This window comes from Artemia franciscana, chromosome 16 (genome assembly GCF_032884065.1).
Source record: "Artemia franciscana chromosome 16, ASM3288406v1, whole genome shotgun sequence".
Classification (NCBI taxonomy): domain Eukaryota; kingdom Metazoa; phylum Arthropoda; class Branchiopoda; order Anostraca; family Artemiidae; genus Artemia; species Artemia franciscana.
In genome coordinates this window covers 35496981-35520542 of record NC_088878.1, presented here as the reverse complement: position 1 = coordinate 35520542, position 23562 = coordinate 35496981, and the positions used below count along the sequence as shown (strand labels likewise).

At 35.5% G+C, this 23562-nt stretch overlaps 1 protein-coding gene across 1 annotated transcript in view; it reads right to left on the bottom strand.

Annotated features, from left to right (window-relative positions):
* LOC136037395 (daxx-like protein) overlaps positions 1-23562 on the bottom strand; it is a gene marked incomplete in the record, with an annotated part of 129635 nt that overhangs the window by 26529 nt on the left and 79544 nt on the right. The window contains 5 exon segments of the mRNA XM_065720140.1: positions 892-983; positions 5607-5692; positions 11183-11479; positions 16886-17113; positions 18767-18856. Coding sequence (XP_065576212.1) covers positions 892-983; positions 5607-5692; positions 11183-11479; positions 16886-17113; positions 18767-18856 — 793 coding nt within the window.

The following is a 23562-nucleotide window of genomic DNA, read 5'->3' as shown; positions in this document are numbered from 1 at the left end:
CTTTTAACAATTAATCAGAAATACTAGAATGCCACACAGGACATGCGTACTCGAGGACTGGGCATGCAAGTGACAGGAAAATCTAATGGTTATGCAGATGCAGTTTCTAAACTTGTCAGGTTATAACTTACTGTAAAACTTACAATTTTATTAGCAGTCACAGTCAGGTTAAAGAGGATATGAAAACAAAGAAATAAATTTCCTTGACTCATATACTTCCCTCCTTCAGCAAAGGGCAACACGTACCCTTATATTTTAGCCTATAAGTATGTAATGAAAGAGGGTTGTATTAATTACCCTGAAATCTTATTTTCGAATACCTTATTTCCCTCAAAACTCTTCTTTCTTATTATTCTCAACCAATCAATTTTAATACAAACTTTTCTCTACAAACTCCATGCTTAATTCAACCAGTTCTTCAAAATCCCCTAAAAAATACAGAATTTTTACACCGATATCCCTCCCATTGGGCAAACGAAAGGACCATTTTGCTAAGAAGCCTAACTCATATGTTGCTTTCTTCGTTTTGTGGCAAGCCGTTCTCATATACTTTATACTGTGATCTTATAATCAAAGAGGGTTGTATTAATTACCTTCGAATTTTATTTTTGAAGACCTCATTTCCCCCAAAACTCTTCTTTCTTATTATTCTCAACCAATCAATTTTAATACAAACCTTTCCCTACAAACTCCATGCTTAATTCAACCAGTTCTTCAAAATCCCCTAAAAAAATACAGAATTTTTACACCGATATCCCTCCCATTGGGCAAAAGAAAGGACCGTTTTGCTACGAAGCCTAACTCATATGTTGCTTTCTTCGCTTAAGTGGCAAGCCGTTCTCATATACTTTATACTGTAATCTTATAATCAAAGAGGGTTGTATTACTCACCTTCAAATCTAATTTTTGAAGACTTGAACTTAGCGGGTGCTCCTTGTAGCTTACAGTACATACCATGGATTTTGAGGAATTTCTGAGTCAACCTTGAACATAATGAATGTGAAAAAAAATACATAAATTTAATAAACATAAACGACCTGATCTATTCCTGCGTGAAATTCAAGCCAGTATAATAAAGGGAAAATTAAATTCTACTTGGTTGGTTCCGCTGTGTGAAATCTTGTGCCATTAGACAGAGGGAAAAAAAGTGTCACAATACTCGTTACAGGTAGTCTTTCTGTTTTTCTGTTGTTTGAAATAGTAAGGTTTAATAATATAATGCTTGATCAAACAAAAATAATTGATAATGGCGGTAGACTGTTCAAAAGTTGGAGGGATATAATAGAAATTAAATTTCTATCTATATGTGCAGGACGATTAATATAAATAGTGGTTGTAGCGATAGCTGCAACCTAGTAAAGAGCTAACCACGGCCCATAGTAACCAAACCTACACAACCTACATGTTTATTACTGCTATTTGTAGCTGATTCAGGGATGGTAACTATTATTCCGATAAGTCTTAAGAGTAGAATGTTTTTCGGAAAATGTCGGTTCAAAAACAGAGTACATTATTGGAATCGACACTGCTGAAAACTCCATAGAGGGAAACTTACAGCCTTCTCCCCACCTACTCTGGGCCCTACTCTTACAGCCCTACTCTGGGCCTCTTACAACCCTACTCTGGGGGAGAGTAGGAAACTACTCTCCCCACCTTGACTAAGACGGAAAATCACCTTTTTTACATGGGAAGCACGGATACATCCCAGGGAAGGAATTTGCTACAGGACAGGGGGCATCTACCCCCTTCGGATCTCAGTTCCCCCCCCCCAGATGAATTTTAGTTCCTGCCAAAAATCGTGACAAAGCTAACATTAGCCTGCATAATTTACGGATACAGAATAGCAGTTCAGTATTCTTTAGCATATATATGGCCTTATGGTTGTGCTATATGTCTCTTTTTCATTTTGGAAATTGGCTCTTGACTTGGGGAAATTGGCTCCAATTTTGTCCCCTCCCCATGATTTTGACGGAATTACGCAACAGACATTAACCCTTTCTTTGTTGATAATTTTTTTTTCTTCACTGTTAGAGGGGTACTAGAATAGATATTAAGGGAAATATAGACTGAATCCTATATATATTATTTTCATTAATAAACAGGCTAAAACCTTACATACTTCTGACAATGACAAAAACAAAGACATGTTGCATATTCAGCCCAAAACCAGTTTAGACCTTATAAAAGAGAAAATTATAAAAGAGATATGAAGAGAAAATAAATAAAAGAGAAATTGAAATTAGAATAGTAATTCAACAAAATGAAATCAACATCCTTCAGCTAAGATTCAATAAATTTTTCAAATGAAATAGTATTAAAAGTTCGTTGACTTGTACTAGATTTTGATTGTTTTAACCTAGGACATAGACAAGATTTTTAAATAAGTTGATTGTTCCATTTTGATAGATTCCGATACCTGAAGTTGCTTAAGATAGCAGAAATCCTGCTTTACATTGTGACATACTAATGTATTAACACCAAATCAGACATTATTTGATTGTGAGTTTTTCTTCAGTTTTCACTTTGTTTTCGTATGAAATTTGTTTTCTTTTTCATGTTTTTCTGCCCTTTTCTGCCTTTCTGCCTTCATGTTTTTCTGCCTTCTGAGTAATTCAGCTTTACCGATGGAGAGGGGGACGCTAAAAGCAAACTTTAATAAATACATAAAAAAGTGAGAAGAATATGAAAATATTGCACAAGTAGTATTGACATTGGTACCACATTCTTTTATTTTGCATCACAGTCTAGTTAAAAAAATTAAAAAATCTCCCATTTTTCCCATTTTTGTGTCGTCTTGCGTGGTTTAAAGTGTTTCTTATTTTTTTTTTTTTTTATATTTCAACCCGTAAGTATTCTCAAAAAGTTGAACTTATTTCCTGTTTTACAAATTCAACGTCTTAAAACTAAAGACGTAATTTACACATTACTTGCCTTTTCTATATTTTCCTCTTTTTAAAGTTTCTTATAAAGCAGATAAGCTTAATTTCCATGAATAGCCTTGATCCATATTGCTGATATACCAAAATAAAAATATATGAAGTAAAAGAAAAAATTGACTAGCGTTTTTATTCACATGCTGTTAAAAGTATTGTCTAATAATAATAGATGGCGTTGGTTGATTTTTTCTCTCCAAGAAAAGAACTTGATTTTCTCTTTTGTAACTCCTTACAGTAGAGAGTAATTCATTTTTCAATTTATTATGGCGCAACCCAAAGAGTATGGTAACCTTGCAGGGGCTGAAACATTCGGCGATTTAAAAGTATTAAAAAATTTTAGTGTAAATTTAATTTATTTTAAACCGTACGAATTAGATTCTACTAGTGCCACCGACTATAGTGCCAGTTGATTATACTAATAAGGAGATAATCCAACGATTTAAGTAATTGACATAATTAGTCTTACAGGATTAGTCTTAGTTCTAGTCTTACAGGATTAAAGCCGTTACTGGTAAGTGGTACCATTCTGTAGGTGATAATTAATCAGGATTCCCTTTGTTTTAAAAAAAAACACAAGCAAAATCAAGTCTTCACACAGTAGGCCTAGATTAGACAGGGAAATCATATTGGGTCAAGCAGCCTAGATAGCTTTAAGCTATTAGGCCTGCTAGTAACAGAATTTTCCTGTAATTATGCTCACCTACGTTGTATTCCGAAGTATCAGAAAAAAGTAAATAGGTAGTAGTTTAATATAGGCTAAAAAACGGAAGAAATTCCCAAACACTGGACGGCGTCGATTTTTCTTTTCGACATTAGCTCCAATTTCTACCGTCATGAGATTTTCATAATTCTTGACTCAGCCTTTGAATGGGAGCGGCAATGCTCCCTAAAAATGGGAGCGGCATTTTTACCTGCGGCTAAACCACCAGATTTAATCATGAGCATTGCTAAGTCCTCTAATCAAAAAATATTTTTCCTGCTTATCTGTTCCAACTGAATCTAAATTCTAACTGAATTCTTATTTGTTCAAACTTCTATAGAAAGGGTGAATTAGCTTTTTTTGATTTCCAGTCCTTTATCAGATCGTCCAATATAGCCCCATACTTTGTTCGCTTGACTATTGAACAAAACTTACCATCCTTGCATTAGTTGCTAATAGAATCACAGGGGGTGAGGCCTAAATTGATCCATAGACCTTTTCTAAAGAAATTCGAGAAATAAATAGCTCTCTTTACTTGAATGTTGAGATGACTCTTAAACCCCTTTATATTAGCCACAAGTGCCAACAAATATCTACGATGGGGAGGGAGAGGGTCCATAAATTGGTTTACGGACTGTTTTCCAGGAAAATTCAAAAAGCCTCAGGGTAAACACGCATTTTTCACCAATTCGAGCCTTTTGTATTAATTATTAAATTCCCAACTTTGAAGTCTATATCTCTAGCGACTTTGATAACCCGTGCACACCTGCGACAATCAGTTCCATAGGCCAGAATCCAGAGATCAAGGGTCACATCCCACGTCTTAGGACCCATAGCTTTAAATAGTGCTGGGTACACTTGGATCTCCTTTTTAATGTCATTTTCCATGATATTTCAATATCTTTTTAATTTTTAATATCTTCTTATAATATTCTTCTTATAATATCTTCTTATTTTATGTCTCTTTAACTTTTAATATCTTTAATTTTTAATATTTTTATTTCTAGTAGTTTCCCAAATTGCTCCTCAATGTTCCAAGAAAATTAATTTTTTCTTTTCAGCTTAATGTTCATTTTCATTGCACCAATTCAGAGTCATGTCGCTGGTTATTTAGTTTAGAACAGGGGTCAGTGGGATGACTCGGTAAGCTCAGCAAGAGTGGATCCACCTCTAAATGGGCACCTGGAGAAATCTTCAGAAGATAAACTGAAAGGGTGTAAGAAAGCACAGGATACATGACCCCCAGCCCTCCATTGCATAGTTGTCTTGGCTCCAGGCGGCTTGGTGCTGGGGTGAGTCGTTACTAGTAGTAGCAGTAGTTTGTTCAGAAAGCCTTTAGCAATGCTAATTTAAACTCAAGTATTTTCTACTCACAAGAGTATTTGTATGTTTCTTCATAATCAGCCGTTTCTATCTTTCATTGTAAGTAAGTAAGTAAGTAAGACGGCACTAGAACCTTAAGGTCCAAACCGGCGGTGCTGATCTCCGTTCCATGGCACTTCAGCCAGGAAGTGCAATGGGGGGTTGGGGGCCAACCATCCTGTGCTTTCACACACCCTTCCTACTTACCTTCCCGAGATTTCTCCACGTACCCATTTAGAGCTGGGTCGACTCTGGCTGAGCTTACAGAGTCACGCCACTGACCCCCATCCCAAATTAAATAACTGGTCACAACTGGGATCGAACCCGTGCCCCTTGGACACAGAATTCCCACGCCAGCGCGCCAACCACTCAGCCAGGAAGGCTTCAATCTTTCATCTATTCCAATGAGTAAATAAAAGCCTAAAATAGTCATAAAGATTCAGCTTGAAAGATGAAAAAGGCCCTCAAAAAGATGAACAACCTCACTGAACGGCGCAAGGGACAAATTAGTGACACTGTACTGGAGGGTGATCAACAAGTGAAATTATAGTCTGGCTCAGACACTGATTTTTTTCAAACCTCTTCCATAAAAAAAAAATTAAAAATACCTTTCTTCAAGTAAATAGCATGAATTATCTTCATCATCCAAGTCCACTTCACGCTCACGAAGTTCTTTTATTTTTGAATGTATCCGCTGGAAAAATAAAGGTTAAATGAAATATTAAGAAGGCGGTAAGGGCAGATTGGTGCTTACTTTTGCCCGATCTGCGCAGTCATCACCGAGTGTGGGTCTAATGGTATGTCACGATTAAAATGAGTTTTGAAAGAAAGTGTTACCAAAACAGAGTATTTTTAAAAGAAAACAAACAAAAAAGTATTTTTCATAATATAGAAGGGAGGAATTTGAAAAAAAAATGGAATAGTAATACTAGCCTAAGTCACTCGACTTCCTATTTTTATTAAAAATAATAAAAAAATAAATAAAAAAAAATAAAAAAAATAAATTAAATTACCGTAAAAAAAAAAAAAATTTCACCTCCAATGAAAAACAACAACACTCATCAACCACTCTTCGTCGTAAATTCCGCAACCAAAGATGTTGTTTCTTATATCCTCTAGTGCTTCCTTACAAATTCACTCCCAAATACACTTGGGTGAATCAGTTTGCCATCTTATGGAGTAGATAATAAGATATTTATTTTTTATTAAAAATGCTATCACAACCTCAGGAGGGTTAAAGTCTATTTTTTGAGAAAAAAAATTAATTTTTTTTTTAAAACATCAAAAAATTTAATAAATACACTTAAAACTAGCAGATGTTAATTCATTCAATGTTGGGTGAAATCATAATTTTGTCATCCTTTATCCACAGAATGCATCTCGGCTATCTCTGAATATAGTCCTTTCCCTGAATAATAGCCTACAAGGCAGGATAGATCCCATTTTTCTTAGAGCTTACAGTTTGAAATACGGCCAGTTGAATTGGTGCGCGAAAGAATTTGTTGACATCCAGATGTCATAACAAATCCTCCTCCGTCTTAATAACTCCTCCTGACGTCTCCTCGGTCATTAATAACATCAGAGAATATAAATAACCCTCCTCGGTCTAAATAACTCCTTCTAACGTCTCCTCCGTCAGTAATAACATCAGAAAATATAAAAAATCCTCCTCCGTCTTAGTAACTCCTCCTGACGTCTCCTCCGTCAGTAATAATATCAGAAAATATGAAAAATCCTCCTCCGTCTTAATAATTCCTCCTGACGTCTCCTCCGTCAGTAATAACATTAGAAAATATAAAAATCCACCTCCGTCTTAATAACTCCTCCTGACGTCTCCTCCGTCAGTAATAACATCAGAAAATTTGAAAAATCTTCCTCCGTCTTAGTAACTCCTCCTGACGTCTCCTCCATCAGTAATAACATCAGAAATTATACAAAAAACCCTCCTCCATCTTAATAACTCCTCCTAATGTCTCCTCCGTCAGTAATAACATCAGAAAATATAAAAAATCCTCCTCCGTCTTTCAACGTGACAATGTTCCAGAACCATACTTGACTACTGTCATCATTGTAGCTTCCAATACTCTTCATTCGCAGAATTATCTTCTTGTTCTTCCAATCTTTTTTCCACTCCAGGGTTAAAAACACCCTGGGCATTGGCTATTCTACTTTTATAACCTTCGGTGCATCCACCATCTTCACTAACTTATACTACCTAGGTAAGTGAAGCTTTTCAGATCATTGATATTCGCGTTGCCCAGTATCACCTCTTCACCTTCACTTATTCCAAGTCTTATTGACTTAGTCTTCTTAGCATTAATTTTAGACCTATTCTTGCACCCCAAACTCGCAAAACATCTACAAGTTCATTTTCAAACTTATTCTTGCACCGTGAATTCCAAAACCTCCGAAAATTCATTCATTTTGTTAACATTTTCAACTAGGACGCTCAAATCCTCAGCAAAATCAAAGTAAAAAAGAATTTTACTTCTTCAATTGACTACAAGCTCTCCCATAGCCTTTGCTGTGTTCCTCAGACAAAGTCTAACAAAATAATCAATTCAAGTGGGGATGAAAAGCAAGCCTTTTTAACTCCTAATTCAATAAGAAACCTCCCCTAACCTGATTTCTTACCTTAACCTACTTAATTTGCTTAGATCATGATTAGTATGAAACCAGCTGCTAACCTCATTTCATGTCTTAACCGCAGTAGTGTTATTCTTGTACATAGCATTAATCATTTTAATGCATTTGTTTGGTATAACAGACAAAGATAATACCTTCACTAATGCTCTTCTATCAGCTGAATCGAATGCTTGCTTATAATCTATAAAACAATCGATCAAAGATATTTGACAACTAAGGCAATTCTCAATTATTAACCTTTGTTCGACACAACCTCTACCTTTTCTAAGACGGCGCTATTCTTCTCTTAAAACTTTGTCTACAGCATCTATCAATCTAAAAAGTATCATATTACTAATTAATTTGCTATCTACAGAGACAAGGATAATGCCTCAATAATTACTACGCTCACTCTTATCATTTTTCTTATAGATGAGGGAGTAATTTATGCTTAATCAGGAGAAATTTTGATTTACTCACTTAATTAGTTCATTGGTTAGTCTGTTCTCAAAACTTTTCAGTCTAATTGCTGCAAAAATTATGAAGCAAATATTGTACTCATATTTATAATTTAAAAATTATTTCAAAATATCTTACACAAACTAAAGAATAAGCTTAAAACCAGAATTCTTAAAAAAAACTTCTATTCTTTTGTATCCCTTGTGTTATATTCATTTTATCTTTTGTCTCAGGCTATTTCTCGTCTTACTATTATTTTGCTTTGACATCCAACTTGACATTTTTGACATTTGCAGCTTTGATATTTGCCATTTGACATTTGACATTTGCGGAGAATTTAACATTTGCAGCTTTGACATCCAAACCAATTCTCCAAACCAGCTGGACTGGTTCATTCTCCAGACCGGTTAAAGAGGTTTGGTAAAACCAGCTTAAACGAGTTACAAAAGAATGATCACCTAAGACATGAATTCCAAGAGCATGAGGTGTACCGGTCACTACTTTGCTTTATATTCACAGGCAGACTTTGACATACGCACCTTCTACGTCCAAACCAATTCTCCAAACCAGCTAAACCGGTTAAATCTCCAAACCAGTTAGACCAGTTTGTTAAAGATAGCTTAAACAAGTTAAACAAGAATGATCAGCTAAGATATGAATTCTACGAAGATATTACTTATCAGTCGACTTGATGACTTGGTTTTTTTAGGATAACAGCGTAGAGTAGACTGGTAGACTGATTCTAGTAGACTAATGGTAGTGTAGACTGACTACCTTTAATCAGTATGTAAGCAGGCATATTTTTTCAAAACTTCAGTTTGATTTAAGTTATTCGATTTAGTTAATTATTCTAAACAAACTATTTCATATGATCAGATAATACGTAATGCGATTTAAATCTTTAATAAGCAGGTAATTTTTTTATTAAATACTGCTACAAAAGTTTCTCTGGTCAAATCAAGGTTTAGGTCGAATATCAAGATTTTGGTCAAATATCAAACCTTTGATTATCCGTTAAAGCTAATTATATGGCTATTGGTTGTAACATAAGAAAACTGTGGGCTCTTGATAAATTATTAGAAGCGAGAATCATTAGTCTTAAATAAAGTTCTTTACTAGGTTGCATTCGACACTCCACCCATGAAATGTCTTGAGAGATCCTTGGTTAGTTATAGACCGAAAGAAAAATTGAAGTAAGAAGAGAAACATTAATTGCAAGATATAACGAGAGTAAATTATAAATTAGAAAATCTTTAAAGGCGCATTTTTATCTCCAAGTGAATTAAAACAAAAATTTATTTTTCTTGCTGAACAAAAAACTTTCTTTTTTAAGAAAGTTTTTAACAAGGTCATAAAGCATTCATGAAACTCGTTTCTACAAAATTCTGAAAATCCCATTTTCGTTTTTTAGTCGAATTCTTTTAATTAAAACTAGGTATCCAAGAGTGATGTCATTTCAAAATATCCAGACAACCCACACGAACAAAAGTTTAACTTTTCGTTCTTTCAGACTGACAGCACCATCTGTGTTCTTACACTGATGACGCAATCTAAGCGCTCAGACGCCGTTACCGAGGCTGTTATGTCTGAGGCAAAATGACGTAGAGGGCGAACTAGCCTGTCCCCGATTCACTGATATATTGGAGGAAAAGAATGAAACCCCGAACAATAAGAGAATAAGAGACTTTTTTTTTAATATGGGTATTAGAAACTATGGTTATCGATGGGAAACAACCCGCATTTGAAACGTCTAATTCCTTGGATATGATCCGGAAATCAATTATAGTTTAATTATTGGTCATTATCTTCAACCTAAAATGTCTAATAACAACAAATTTGGCCCTAAAAAGCTTAAAATTATAGTTTCAGCTATAGCTGCAATTTAGAAAAAAGTGCGGCACATAATTACCGACAGTTTAAAAATGTCTTTTTAAAAAACTGTCTGGTGAGAAAACTTGTCATTTAAAGTTGATTGAGGAATGGTGACTATTATTTGGGTTCATTTTAATAGTTGATGTCCATTGCGAAAGAAAAAATATATAAATTTTGAAAGAGCTTGACACCGCTCAAAAAGGGCACCGGACTGAAATTTAAAGCATCATTTGAGTCAACAGGGTCAAGAACCACCCGTTGGATTGGATCTTACCACTCCCCCATTTCTAAAACCTGAGAAATAACATTTTAGCTTTTAGTAGTACTGATGCGTCCGAATTTTCGTTTTCTTTTACACAATGATATGAATCAAGCACCCCTAATGAAAAAAAAGGAGACATATCATTACTCCTCTATTTGTCAATTCTCCTGTATGGGGTGTTTTCGTTTCGATCCGAAGTCACTTTCGAAGAGTTTCTACCTATTTTTTGAAATTTTGATAGATAGTTTTCGTAATTAATTTATACACGAATTTAACAGTTGCCATTCCTGAATCAGCTTCAAATGGAGATTCTTCCTCATTTGATAGTTGCTTTTTTAAATGCGTCTTTGAGTTTTCAGTTGCTATGGGGCAGAGTTCATTCTTTACTAGGTCATATCTGATGCTGTAACCATAAAAGGGGTAACATTGTAGCCCATTCTATACTTAAAACTGATAAAAATCACCTACAACTTTTTGTTATCCTTTATCTTCGAACAAAAGCAAATAATAATTGAGTTTTGGAACCTAGCCTTTGATTACCATTATTTTGTCAAAATAACCTGTCATTTTAGTTTTAATTTTAAGTTTTAAGTCATTTTAGTTTATTCCTTTCGGTTTCAACATTCAGCTTATAACATTAATATTAAATAAGCTTTAGGTGTTAATATTTACCGTCATTATATTATCAATTTTTTTATGTCTCCTTCCTAAGACTTCATCTACCGGTGATAATAATTCAATCCATTCCGCGCGCAAGAGTAAGAAAAATTACTTACTAATTTTATTACTCATTATCTTGGAACAAAAATAATAGCAAATAATTAATTAGCATGCATAATACATAAGTTCTGAAACCGATCCCTTAATTACCGTTATCTCGTCAAAATAACTTGTCTCACCGCCATTGTACTTTCTTACTGTCATAACTTACTAGCTTACGTCATAATAACGTACGTTATAACTTACCGTCATAGCTTTATCCATTTTTTTAAGCTTACTTTCTAAGACTTCATCAAGGGGTGGTAATAATTCAGCTTCTTTGGGAGTTTTTTCTCCATTCTCTGCAGAAGCTTCACATTTTCGAACTTCGTCTAAAACCATCTTTATTTTCGTAAACACATTTTCCCTTCTTATAGGACAGACAGTGACAATGAATTTTCCGATTTCCTCTTTTAAATTAGGGCTTAATCCATATAGCTTGTGTAGTTTCTTACGAATTTTTTCGGTGGAAGGAGTTAAGAACGCTTCACACGAAGATATGAACTGCAAGAGAAAAAGAAGAGAAAAATAATAATAAATTCGATTCTAACCAAAGATTATAAAAAGTGCACGATTTTAGAAAAATTTGGCTAGATGAATGACTGACTGAACAAGAGCTAAGAGCTCATATGGCACTTGTGACGAGGCGAGAAGAGCTAAGAGCCAAGAGATCATATGGTATGAGCTCTAACAAAATTCTATGAATCCATAGATTTATTTAAAAAGGAAAATAAGAGGCTTAATGCCGGTCAGGATTTAAAATAAGAGCTCTGACTCACGATGTCCTTCTAAATATAAAAATTCATTAAGATCCGATCACCCACTCGTAAGTTATAAATGCCTCATTTTTTTTTAATTTTTCCTCTCCCTTTAGCCCCTCAGATGGTCGAATCTGGGAAACGACTTTATCAAGTCAAATTGTGCACCTCCCTGACACGCCTACCAATTTTCATCGTCCTAGCACGTCCAGAAGCACCAAACTCGCCAAATCACTGAACCCCTCTCCAACTCCACCAAAGAGAGCGAATCCACTACGATTCTGTCAATCACACATCAGGGACATTTGTTTATTCTATCCACCAAGCTTCATCCCGATTCCTCCACTCCAAGTGTTTTTCCAAGATATTCCCCTCCAACTCCCCCCAATGTCAAAAGATCTGGTCAGGATTTGAAATAAGAGCTCTGAGACATGAATTCCTTCTAAAAATCAAATTTCATTAAGATCCGATCATCTATTCGTAAGATAAAAATACCCCAATTTTCACATTTTCCAAGAATTCTGGTTTCCCCCTCCAACTCCCCCCAATGTCACAGGATCTGGTCGGGATTTAAAATTAGAACTTTAAAGCACAAGATCCTTCTAAATATCAAATTTCATTAAGATCTGGTCTAACCTTTCGTAAGTTACAAATACCTCAATTTTCACAATTACCCTTCCCCCCAATTCCACCAAAGAGAGCAGATCCGGTCCGGTTATGTCAGTCAAGTATCTTAGACAGGTTTCTATTCTTCCCATCCAGTTTCATGCAGATCTCACCACTTTAAGTATTTTCTAAGATTTCCGGTCTCCCCAACTGCCCCCCCCCCAATTACGCTTTATCCGGTTGAGATTTATAATAAGAGATCTGAGTTACGAGGTCCTTCTAAATATGAGGTTTCATGAAGATCCGATCACTCCTTCGCAAATTAAAAATACGTACTTTTTTCTTATTTTTCAGAATTAACCCCCCCCCCCCAATAGAGCGGATCCGTTCCAATTATTTAAATCACGCATGTAAGACTTCTGCTTATTTTTCCCACCAAATTTCATCCCGATTCCTCCAATCTAAGCGTTTTCCATGATTTTAGGTTCCCTCACCCCAAACTTCCCCCAATGTCACCAGATCCGGTCAGGATTTATAATAAGAGCTATGAGACACGATATCCTTCTAAATGTCAAATTTCATTGAGATCCGATCACCCGTTCGTAAGTTAAAAATACCTTATTTTTTCTAATTTTTCAGAATTAGTCCCCCCCCCTCAACTACCCCAAAGAGAGCGAATCAGTTCCGATTATGTCAATCATGTATCTGGGACTTGCGCTTATTTTTCCCATCAAGTTTCATCCCAATCCCTCCACTCTAAGTGTTTTCCAAGATTTTAGGTTTCCCCCCCCCCTCCAACTCCCCCCAATGTCATCAGATCCGGTCAAGATTTAAAATAAGAGCTCTGAGACACAATATCATTCCAAACATCAAATTTCATTAAGATCCAATCACCCACTCATAAGTTAAAAATACTTCATTTTTTCTATTTTTTCCGAATTAACCGCCCCCCCCCCTGGGACTGTCGAATCGAGAAAAAGACTATTTCTAATTTAATCTGGTCTGGTCCCTGATACGCTTGCCAAATTTCATCGTCCTAGCTTACCTGGAAGTGCCTAAAGTAGCAAAACCGAGACTTTAGGTTTCTCCCCTCCAACTCCCCTCAATGTCATCAGATCCGGTCGGGATTTAAAATAATAGCTCTGAGACACAATATCATTCCAAACATCAAATTTCATTAAGATCCAATTACCCGCTCATAAGTTAAAAATACTTCATTTTTTCTATTTTTTTGCGAATTAATTGGTCCCCCACTCCCCCCCCCCCCAGATGGTCAAATCGGGAAAACGACCATTTCTAATTTAATCTGGTCCGGTCCCTGATACATTTGCCAAATTTCATCTTCCTAGCTTACCTGGAAATGCCTAACGTAGCAAAATCGGGACCGACAGACCGACAGACAGACAGACCGACAGACAGACAGACCGACAGACCGACAGAATTGGCGATTGCTATATGTCACTTGGTTAATACCAAGTGCCATAAAAACGAAGAAGTTTATTCACAGAATAAAACAAAAACAAAGAGAAAAAAACGGACTTATTCTAAAATAATAAATACTAGGAGTAAAAAGTAACATTTTATTGATTAGTGTTGAAAGGCTAGTTTTTTATTATGTAAAAAAAAAGTAATCAAAAACGATAAATTCGTTCTACAATACGAAAAAACCAACAATTAGCTTTACATTAATAACAGTCCAATATACATATTAATTGTAGGCGAAATTTATTATAGATAAAATAGCGTATTTTTACACCTACATTAGTTTTTTTTTCCGTGATATCATTTAAATAAATATGGATGAGGGCAGGGCTTCTAATCTTTTTTCATTTGTACTAAGCTTGCAATAAGGAGACTGACAGGGTGACAAAAAATATAAATATATAACGTAAAAGAAGACATTATATATAATAAACTAAAATAGACAATATATAGGATTTGGAGCCTTTATATAATGTGTACTAAGATTTATTGGATTCCAGTCATTCGTTACTGTCCACTTCCTAGCACTAGAGGATTGTCATGTAGCACACGGGTAACTTGAAAAGCATCCATAATTGGGAAATGATCAGATGCACACACTCTTATATCGACATGACTTGGGCCACAGCATGAAATTGAGGGTAGATATTGAGCCCGAGTTGTGTAAGTACATAAAACACAGGTCATTGGTAGCTACACTATGACCATTTCAGTAAGCTAAGAACATTTGTGCACGAGGATTATTCTTTTCAAAAACATCACCAGTTTAGATCACCTGCTATGATGTACTCAAGATCTTAAGTATGACATCATCTCACCGAGCTTAACAATTTGCTGAATGCCTCACGGAATCAGTCTTTAGATATTTCATTTCTGTAATCTGTGGGCACATGCATTGAATAGACAACCGTTCTGTGTCCCTTAACAACAACCAAGAATTCCTCGGTTTAGTAAAGAGGGAGTTTTAGGTTGCTACTAATGAGTATGGCAACACCATCAAAGGCCCTTCCTCTTTCTACGGAGCTGGCTGGGACCATAAATGATTTTACTCCCTTCATTAACTCTAGCAGGTAAACAGCTTGTTCAGAAAAGAAATGCTCCTGCACACAGACCACATAGTTATAGCACAACAGTCCTTTTAATAGTGGTATTTTCTCAACAACACCACCATTGAAGTTCCACAAGACTACGCGCACAATGTCAGCAGTCATTACCCAGAAATGAGACTTTGAGAGACAGGCCATTTAAAGCTGTAGCATGGGTGCTCGGGCGAGCCACATTTGAAGCATTTTGTGACGTTTTGACATGGATTGTTATGAGAACTATCGTGACTACCATCACATTTTGAACATTTTGGCACATTTTTGCAGGATTTCCCAGAGTGTTCATATAGCCGACAGTTGAGCCATTGCATTCAGAGAAATTTATACTTTTTAATAGTTCACAGCCGAAAACTGGGGGAGAGTTTATTGCATCACACAGATGACTTTTGCTGTCAAATTTTATTTTGAACGAGCGAGTGCTACCAATTTTTAGGATATCTACACAGTTCGATATAACGGCCGTAAGTTCATCCACAGAAGTTCCTGGTAAGACGGTTCCCACAGGATTGGGATTAGACTCCACAAAAATATCAAACTTTACGCACACTTTATTCAGTTTTCTTTTGTTGTCAGAGTAGTTCTAACTTCACTCAGAATGACCGGCACTTCATCCGGTTCACAAATAAGAAAGCGCAGAAGAGAAACATTCTTTTCTTCACAACCATTCTGTACTTTGATTGTATCGAGGATATCGTCTGTGTTCTTAGACCGCGCAGCAAAACGTGTCAATATCCGGGCCAAAGGCCGCAGCACATCTTTAGCAATGAGAATTGCTTGCACTGAAAATAATTTGACTGTTTTTTTCGGTATGTCTTTTGATCGATTTCCCACTTTTATAGCACAAATAGCAAAGCTCAATAGCACATTCTACACCAGTTTCTCACTGCTCACCATAACCTCAAAGCAGATGCACATATATCTCTAGCAACAAAGGAAGCTTCGGGACCCACTTACCTATTCCCCGCAATTTAAGGCTAAACAAATATCAGTGGGTACCTACGGCTCTTGCAGTGGGTTCCTTCCCCTCTTCTACACGCTTTAACTGATGGCGCACCTTAGATTTTGAAATATAGATGGTGTTTTAAGTACTAGTTGAATATCTAGACAGAAAAATGTTATATATACTGAAACAAAACACCACACTGATCCCAGGAGAATTCAGAAAACAAATTAAGGCTCCAAAATCCGAATATATGGAACATAACAAGGTAAACCTCTCAGTACATCACTTAGGGTTACTCGAATTCAATAACGACACGAAAATGAGGAAATGAGTATCTGTCCTATAATTCAGGCTACAAACCAGGGCTCAATTTCAACACCACCACATGGGTTTTACATATACTAGTCATGTATCACACTAAATGATATATTGCTTAGTGAGATGGCATTAGTTGTGTTGGTGGTCAAGTGTTCTTTTTTTTCTGCGGATTTCGTTTTCTCTACCTCCCCCTTGGACAAATTTTGCTCTTTAGGGGAGGTAGCAGCGATTTTTTTCGCTTTAGGGGAGGTAGCAGCGATTTTGACTCTTGATTATGTGTTCTGCAAATAAATCCTTTTCTCTTAAAAAAAAAACCCTAGACAGTGTTGTTAGTTTTTTTGTCGACCTTAGCGCCAATTTCCACTCTTATAAGTTACCCATACTCTTTTGATAGGCTTCAAACAATTGCACTTCTGTTAATCAAGCTGAGGCTGAAATTAAATAAGGGTGTTCTCGAATGGAGTTGGAAGGGGTCTGAAGAAAGGGGGCATTTCTTAAAAGGTGTCAAATTGGGAAGCTTCGAATAGATATGGGTAAAGGAATAGATCTCGGTCCAATTAGGATCGTTTCCAGTTACGTAAGCCTTAGTGTCCAAACCAGTTGTTATCTCGTCACTAACAACATTACTGAAATATAAACGTTGTTTCGTTACTAAATAATGATGTTATTTCCTAGAAAATAAAACAAAAATACACCATACCTTGGAAATCGAAGACTGGCAAGGTGATCCACTATCTTCTCGACTGGAAGAGCTAGAAGAAGCCACGGCAGTGTCCGTATTTTTTCTGTTAATAGTAAGACGTCTTTTAGAAGTCCCTACAGAGACATCGCACTCAGTGTTGTTTTTCCCAAGACATGTGGTTATAGACGACTGTATGGGTTTTTTCTGGACTGACCGTAATTTTCCAGTCCACTGAACGGACGTAGCCTGTAAAAAAAAGTAATTTTTAGAAAAGAACTTTAGCATATGAGATAACCCTATTGTAGAGGTATCTAGCTCATATCTACAAAAATATAGAATTTTGTATTTTCTACCAAAAGAAAGATCACAGATGCAAAAATATTTTTTTTTTGTTCTTCCTAGGGGTTTTGGATCGTACCGAACCAATGTTCCTAAATTATACTGCCCTTTGTAACTGACCAATAGGATATGAGGGCAACTAGCGCCCTCCCAGACTCTCCGATCAAAATTTAAAAATAGCCATTTGATTAACATAGTTGAAATGTCCAATAACTATGGCTTTAGGGATGACATGACCCCCATAGTCCCTGGGAAAGGGTAGTATATTAAGCAATTTGTCCAATGTTCACATAAATTATTTGTTATTGGGAGATATACAGAATTTTTTCAAGGTTGGGGGTGATTTTCTGCGGGAGGGAGGATTTTCTGTAGAGAAGAAAGTTTCCAAAGGCAACTTTTCAAGGGAAATTTTACACAGAGGGGGTTATTTTCTACTTCTTCTGCTTCTTCAGCAAAAATTTAAACAAAGCAATAGGGTTGAAAGGAGGAACGCCTGTGGTATGGAAGATTTGCGCTTAAGGCTAATTCCGATTTGTCGGTTTCTGGTAATTTCACATACCTCACATTCCCATCCACACTGATATCAACGTGAGTGCCCAAATATATTGCACGAAATTTCCTATATCCATAATAAGAATAGGAAATCTTATATCATCTAATTCTTCAAGAGGTAGAGGGATAGGAAGATATGACCCAAAATTCTTCAAGAGGTAGAGGGATAGGAAGATATGTCTCAAACCAAGATTTGAATATTGTGGGATGAAGTGATGACAGTGGTCAAGAATTGTTCTGAAACGAGGGGGTTCGAAAAATGGAGGAGGATCCGTAAGAGGAGGTTGTTTTCCAGAGAAATTGCCAACAGATTGTTTTGGGTACCCAAAGGACTGACCGTAAGAAATACACAAGTTTGAACAAAATATTGAATAAAGCAATAGGTTCAATGACATGGTGGAGGTTCAGAAGCTCTATAATTTGCCATTTAGGATCGGAAACCCCAATTCTAACACTTTTTAATGCACTTTATTTATATATTCTTAAGTTGCCCTTGAACAGGAATAAATAGGTCTAGGAGTTATACAAACTTAAATTATAGTAACTATATGAACAACTCAGTGAAACTTGTTGAAATATATAATAAGAATAAATATTTAATTTATTATTTATTTGGTTTTAAATTTGCCTATTGAGTAAAAATTATTATTTTTGAATTTAATAAGAATAAATTTATTTATACGAAATTATAGGAATAAACTGGGCCCATTGAGTGTTCAGATGTGGAAAATAGTCGATTATGTACTATTGTATTCTTAGCCTATAAAGTTTTCATATTAGTCAAGACATACAATTCGATGCCCTCAGACAATAGTCTGAAGTACTTATTTTGCGTTTGGAGAAAACAGCTTCACTTCATCCATTCCACGCAAAATAAAAAAAAATTCTAACAAAAGGTTACAAAATTCATAAAAAAAAATATCAGGAATAGCTAGCACCTATACATACGAAAAGTTATTCTAAATAAAATATTTAACCAAATAGCAAGAAAAAATCCAAGACTCTTACATCAGATAATCTAGGTTGCTTGTTGGGTACTTCTTCGTCTGATGAGGATAGATAGACACATTCCGGCTCACTTGTCATAATCTCTTTAGTCTAAAATAGAAATAAAATATATAATTTAAGAATCAGGTTCAACCTCAATAGCTTGAACCCCTCGGTTTCTAGTATATCTAGTATAATAGCTAGTAGTTCGGTTTCTAACATTTCGTGGTAACGAGCTGTTTAGGAGCGACTTGCCCCAAAGTAACCGAAACTATTAAAATGGAAACATGACATAAAAGATAGATACATCCTAAGAATTGGCATTTTATGTTAATTCTAATATATAAATTCATTCAGTTAATAATACTCATCAAGAACTACAAGCCTGAGAAAATTTGTCTGGATTTTCGAAAAAGAGGGATTTCATCGCCTAAAAGTAAAAGAACCTGAAAATAGCACTATCAGATTTACCATATCAGAGAACCCAACTGTAGAAGTCTCAAGCTCCTATCTGCGAAAATATAGGATTGTTTTTTCTTTTTTACCAAAATGAAGATAACGAATGCATGTTTATTCGGGGTTTTTCCAGAGATGATCGTATCGAAACAATGGTCCTAGGAAATTGGGAGAGGTTTCATTCAATGGAAATTAAAGTTCTAATGCCCTTTTTAAATGACCAAAAAGATTGGATAGCAACTAGCCTACCTCCCTCATTTCCACAACATTCCCAAAGACATCCAATCAAAATTTTGAGAAAGCCATTTTGTTCAGCATAGTTGAAAGGTCCAGTAGCTATGACTCTGAGGATGACACGACCCCCAGAGCCCCTGGGAAAAGGGATGTAAGCTAAAAAATTTGATCATTGTTTAAATATAATGCAGCAATGATAATTATCGGTTGGAAAAAAAAACAAAAAAAAACTATTTTCTTACTTTAGCAATTGAAAAAACAAGTACTTGAACAAGGTATCGACCTTACTAATATATCCAATCGCCTAAGATGAAACAATATAACCCAACAATCAGCCAAATAGAAAAGTCCAAATTCATGCAAAGTTATCATTAATAAATGTAGGTCGTTGTAAAACTACAAGTAAAAAAAATCTCAAGTCTAATGAAGTTTTCCCAAGTGATCAATTCACACCAGGGCTTCTCAGAGGAATACACACTTGCCACTATGGGTTTCGGCACAATAGATGAAAAAAATCCACGGGGGGGGTATGATTTCCAGAATGATTTGAAAAACGATTAGAAATTAAACAAAAAACAAATAAGGAGAATGTTTCAGGTGAAATTATTCGCACAAAATTTTCCAGGAGGGGGGGGGGAGATTTTCAGCAAGGATGGAATTCTCCGTGTAATTTTCCCGGCGGTAGATTTACACGGGAGGAATTTTTTATGGGGGGCTTTTTCATGAAAGGGGAAAGGATATTCCTCGCCTTCGTTTAAAAATTATTAGAAATGAGATAAAAAAATAAAATGAACAAGTTAATTGTTTTATAGCAAGAAGAGGAACAGGTTGACTGACAAAAATTCAGACTTTCACATTTTCTTATAAAACGGCTTGATTTTAAACCACCCTTGATTAAACTGACATCACTAGTGAAACATAACAGGAGCTATTAATAATAAAGATTATATACAAAGTTCATTCAACTCGATTTATTTTTGTAATAATTAGAATTTTGAATTTCTATTTAAAGTTTAAAAGTAAAAAATATATTCACTGAAACATTTAGTGGAATTATTATTCACTAAAAGATTTTCTTTCAAACGAAACATCCCTTTAATCAAGGGGGCAACAGCTTTCAGAAATCATGTGCACAAGGTGGCACGTGCCACGCATGATCGAAGACGGCCAACCGTCATGAAACTGTTCCAAGGCTCAAAGAGATCGTACCAAGCGTTACAGAGAACGTGCAATGTGTATTGGAACTACGTCACAAGTGGTGCTCCGAGTTTTACACAGGGTGGCGGAAAGTGGGCACCCTTTTGCCTGTATCACTTACATTTTCATTGATTTTGAGCCGTAGCTAAGGAAAAGGAACTAACCCCTGAGCTAATGTTTTTAGGGCGGCGAATGTTTAAGAAATTAATCCTTTAGGACCATTTTCCAATTCTCCCTGTGCCATCAATAGCAAAAAGAGGTATTATGTGTCATAAACTAAGTTGGGTATGGAGTAGAATGGAGAATTCTTAGTTTTCAGTTTGGACTTTAATAGCACGATTAAATAAAAAGGACATGTTTTTTTTTCAAATGAAATAGTCTTATTCCTTTAAAGTGTGCCTTACATTTTGTCTAGTAGTTCTATAGTAGTATAATGTATCCTTCCAGGAGGAGGGATGGAGTTAAAATTGACAAAAAGTAAAACACTTGAGGAGCAATACGAAATTATCAAGAAAGTCTTGGGATTTCAGGGAGGGGATACTGGCCAGATGATATCTATATCTTCTTACTGTAGTTGAATGAATACACAAATTCACACGTACATGGATGTTTTAAGATATTCAAGAATTTTACCAAAATTAGTTTTCTCAATGCCCAACACAATAACTAGAATCGTAATTCAGATAATACCCAAAATCACAAAGCCCAGTAGACCAGTTGACTAGAGATCAGATAGATTCCACGTGAATGAGAACTTGGAATCCCCCAATGTTTTATTACACGTGACTGTGTTTTGCTATCAGTAACCATAATTAGCGATAATTTTCTTTAATAATAGTTGGTTAAAGATGACATCATGATCCTGATTGGATGAAGTTATATTCGCGATAAGAATCAATACTAAAACAAACCTTTTCGACTTATTCAGTCAGTTTTTTTTAGTAGTGTTTGTACGCCATATGGATATCTATAGATTCGGAAACAATTTATTTCTAAATATTGAATTTAATGTCGCAGAATTGGAACACAGAGACATTAAGAAGCTGCTTGATGATTTTAAAGAAAAGCATCCAGATCTGGCTAACTTCAGCAACAACAGACAATATTACATTCAGTCAACGACAAGGATACTTATAAATGGAAGAACCAAACCCATGGACAACAGAACAAGAGAGAAGGACCCAACAACAGTATATGACGCTTTAAATAAATATGTCTTTAGCGATGAATGTTCAATCGCAGCAATTGCAGAATCTTCATCGTTCGTTTATCTTGGACTTGTTAAGCTGAAAGTGGTTATAGCAGACCAGCATACATTGATGTCACGGCGGACAAGTAAAGCTATGCCTGGGTGTATACCTGTTCCCAGCAGTTGGAAGAATCAATGCACATCGTTTGCATTGACAGTAACAAATATGCATCAGCAACTGTGTAAACAAAAACCTTGTTCAAACATATACAAATGTATCAAAGATTATATAAAAAGCTTGAATCCCACACAAAAAAAAGCTGTGCATCTTACAAAGAAAGTAATGAAGAAATGGATCGTTGATGGTGACACTCTAGAAGATTTTCACAAATTTATGAAAAAAAATGGCAATTACATTGTTCACACAGTAGACGCTGACTACAAGATAAAAAACACGGAAAAGTTCATTTCAAGGGAAGAAACTGTATATAACTATGTCATTAAAGAAGGGAACCCCCTTCATATTGAACTATGTTTTGAGCCACTAAAATTGAAGATTCTCCATGAAAAGTTTCGTGGTAGGATTCGGGCATGTTCTGATTGTGGCGAACCTCTTGCTAGAAATAGGAAAAAAATGACCTGTTTCAATTGCAGTACCATGAAGGAAAATATAGTTGATCCCAAATTGTCAATGGTCAAACCATTGAAGAACTCCATTAAAGATTTGCATTCGAGGTTTATTGGAGGTATTGATTTTGAGACAATTCAAATCAAGAAGGCTGAAAATTTAACTATACAACAACCAATTATAGTCGCAGGTGTAATATACGACATGGTAGATAAAGAAGTGATTTGGAAAAAATCCATTCTGATTAAAAACGATGAAAGTGTGTATGAATTTTTATGTGAAATGAATAGGGAATTTGCATACAATAGAAAGAAGAAAAACATTTTACATTTCAAAAGACAACAGGATATTGTAGAAAAATTGCAACCAAAATGCCATTTCTGTGAACAAGAATTTGCCATGAATGACGAAAACAAAGAACAAAAAATAGTGATTCATCATGACCACGCAACAGGTGGAATTATTGGTTTTGCTCATCAAAGTTGCAATATTTCAAAGTGTGGACCCACCCATTTACATGTATATACCTTCAATGGTATACGATTTGATCACTCGTTAATACTACAACAGTTATTATCTTCAGAAAAATATAACGCTGATCAAGTTAAAGGTATTCGAAAAATGAACAGGTTTACAACTTTAAAGTTTAGACAATTGATGTTTCAGGACTTACTTGCAATGCAGTGTACTGGTATCACACTAAGTGATTTATATAAAGTATGTAAAAGAAAAAAAATTGCGGACCAGATATTTGGCTCCAAAATAGAAGAAAAATGGGATATGAAATGGCGTTTCAGCATGAATTTTAATAATACTGACGAATATTTCTCAATGAAAGATGAACGCGTTCCATCATCATTGTACAACCAAAGCGTTTCAGCTTTTGAGCTGGATTATTGCATGTCTGATGTGGCTATAACCATTGCTTGTGCAGTATCTCAATACGATGAATTTTTTACAGATTTTGGGGTGAATATGATGTTATCCCCTACTGCACCATCTTTAACAAATAAATTGTGGATTGGTAGAAGTGAGTGGGGTACAAAAATGACATCATCAAACTATTGGAAATATCAGCATAGTATTCGAGGTGGGATTGTACAAGTTAATAGA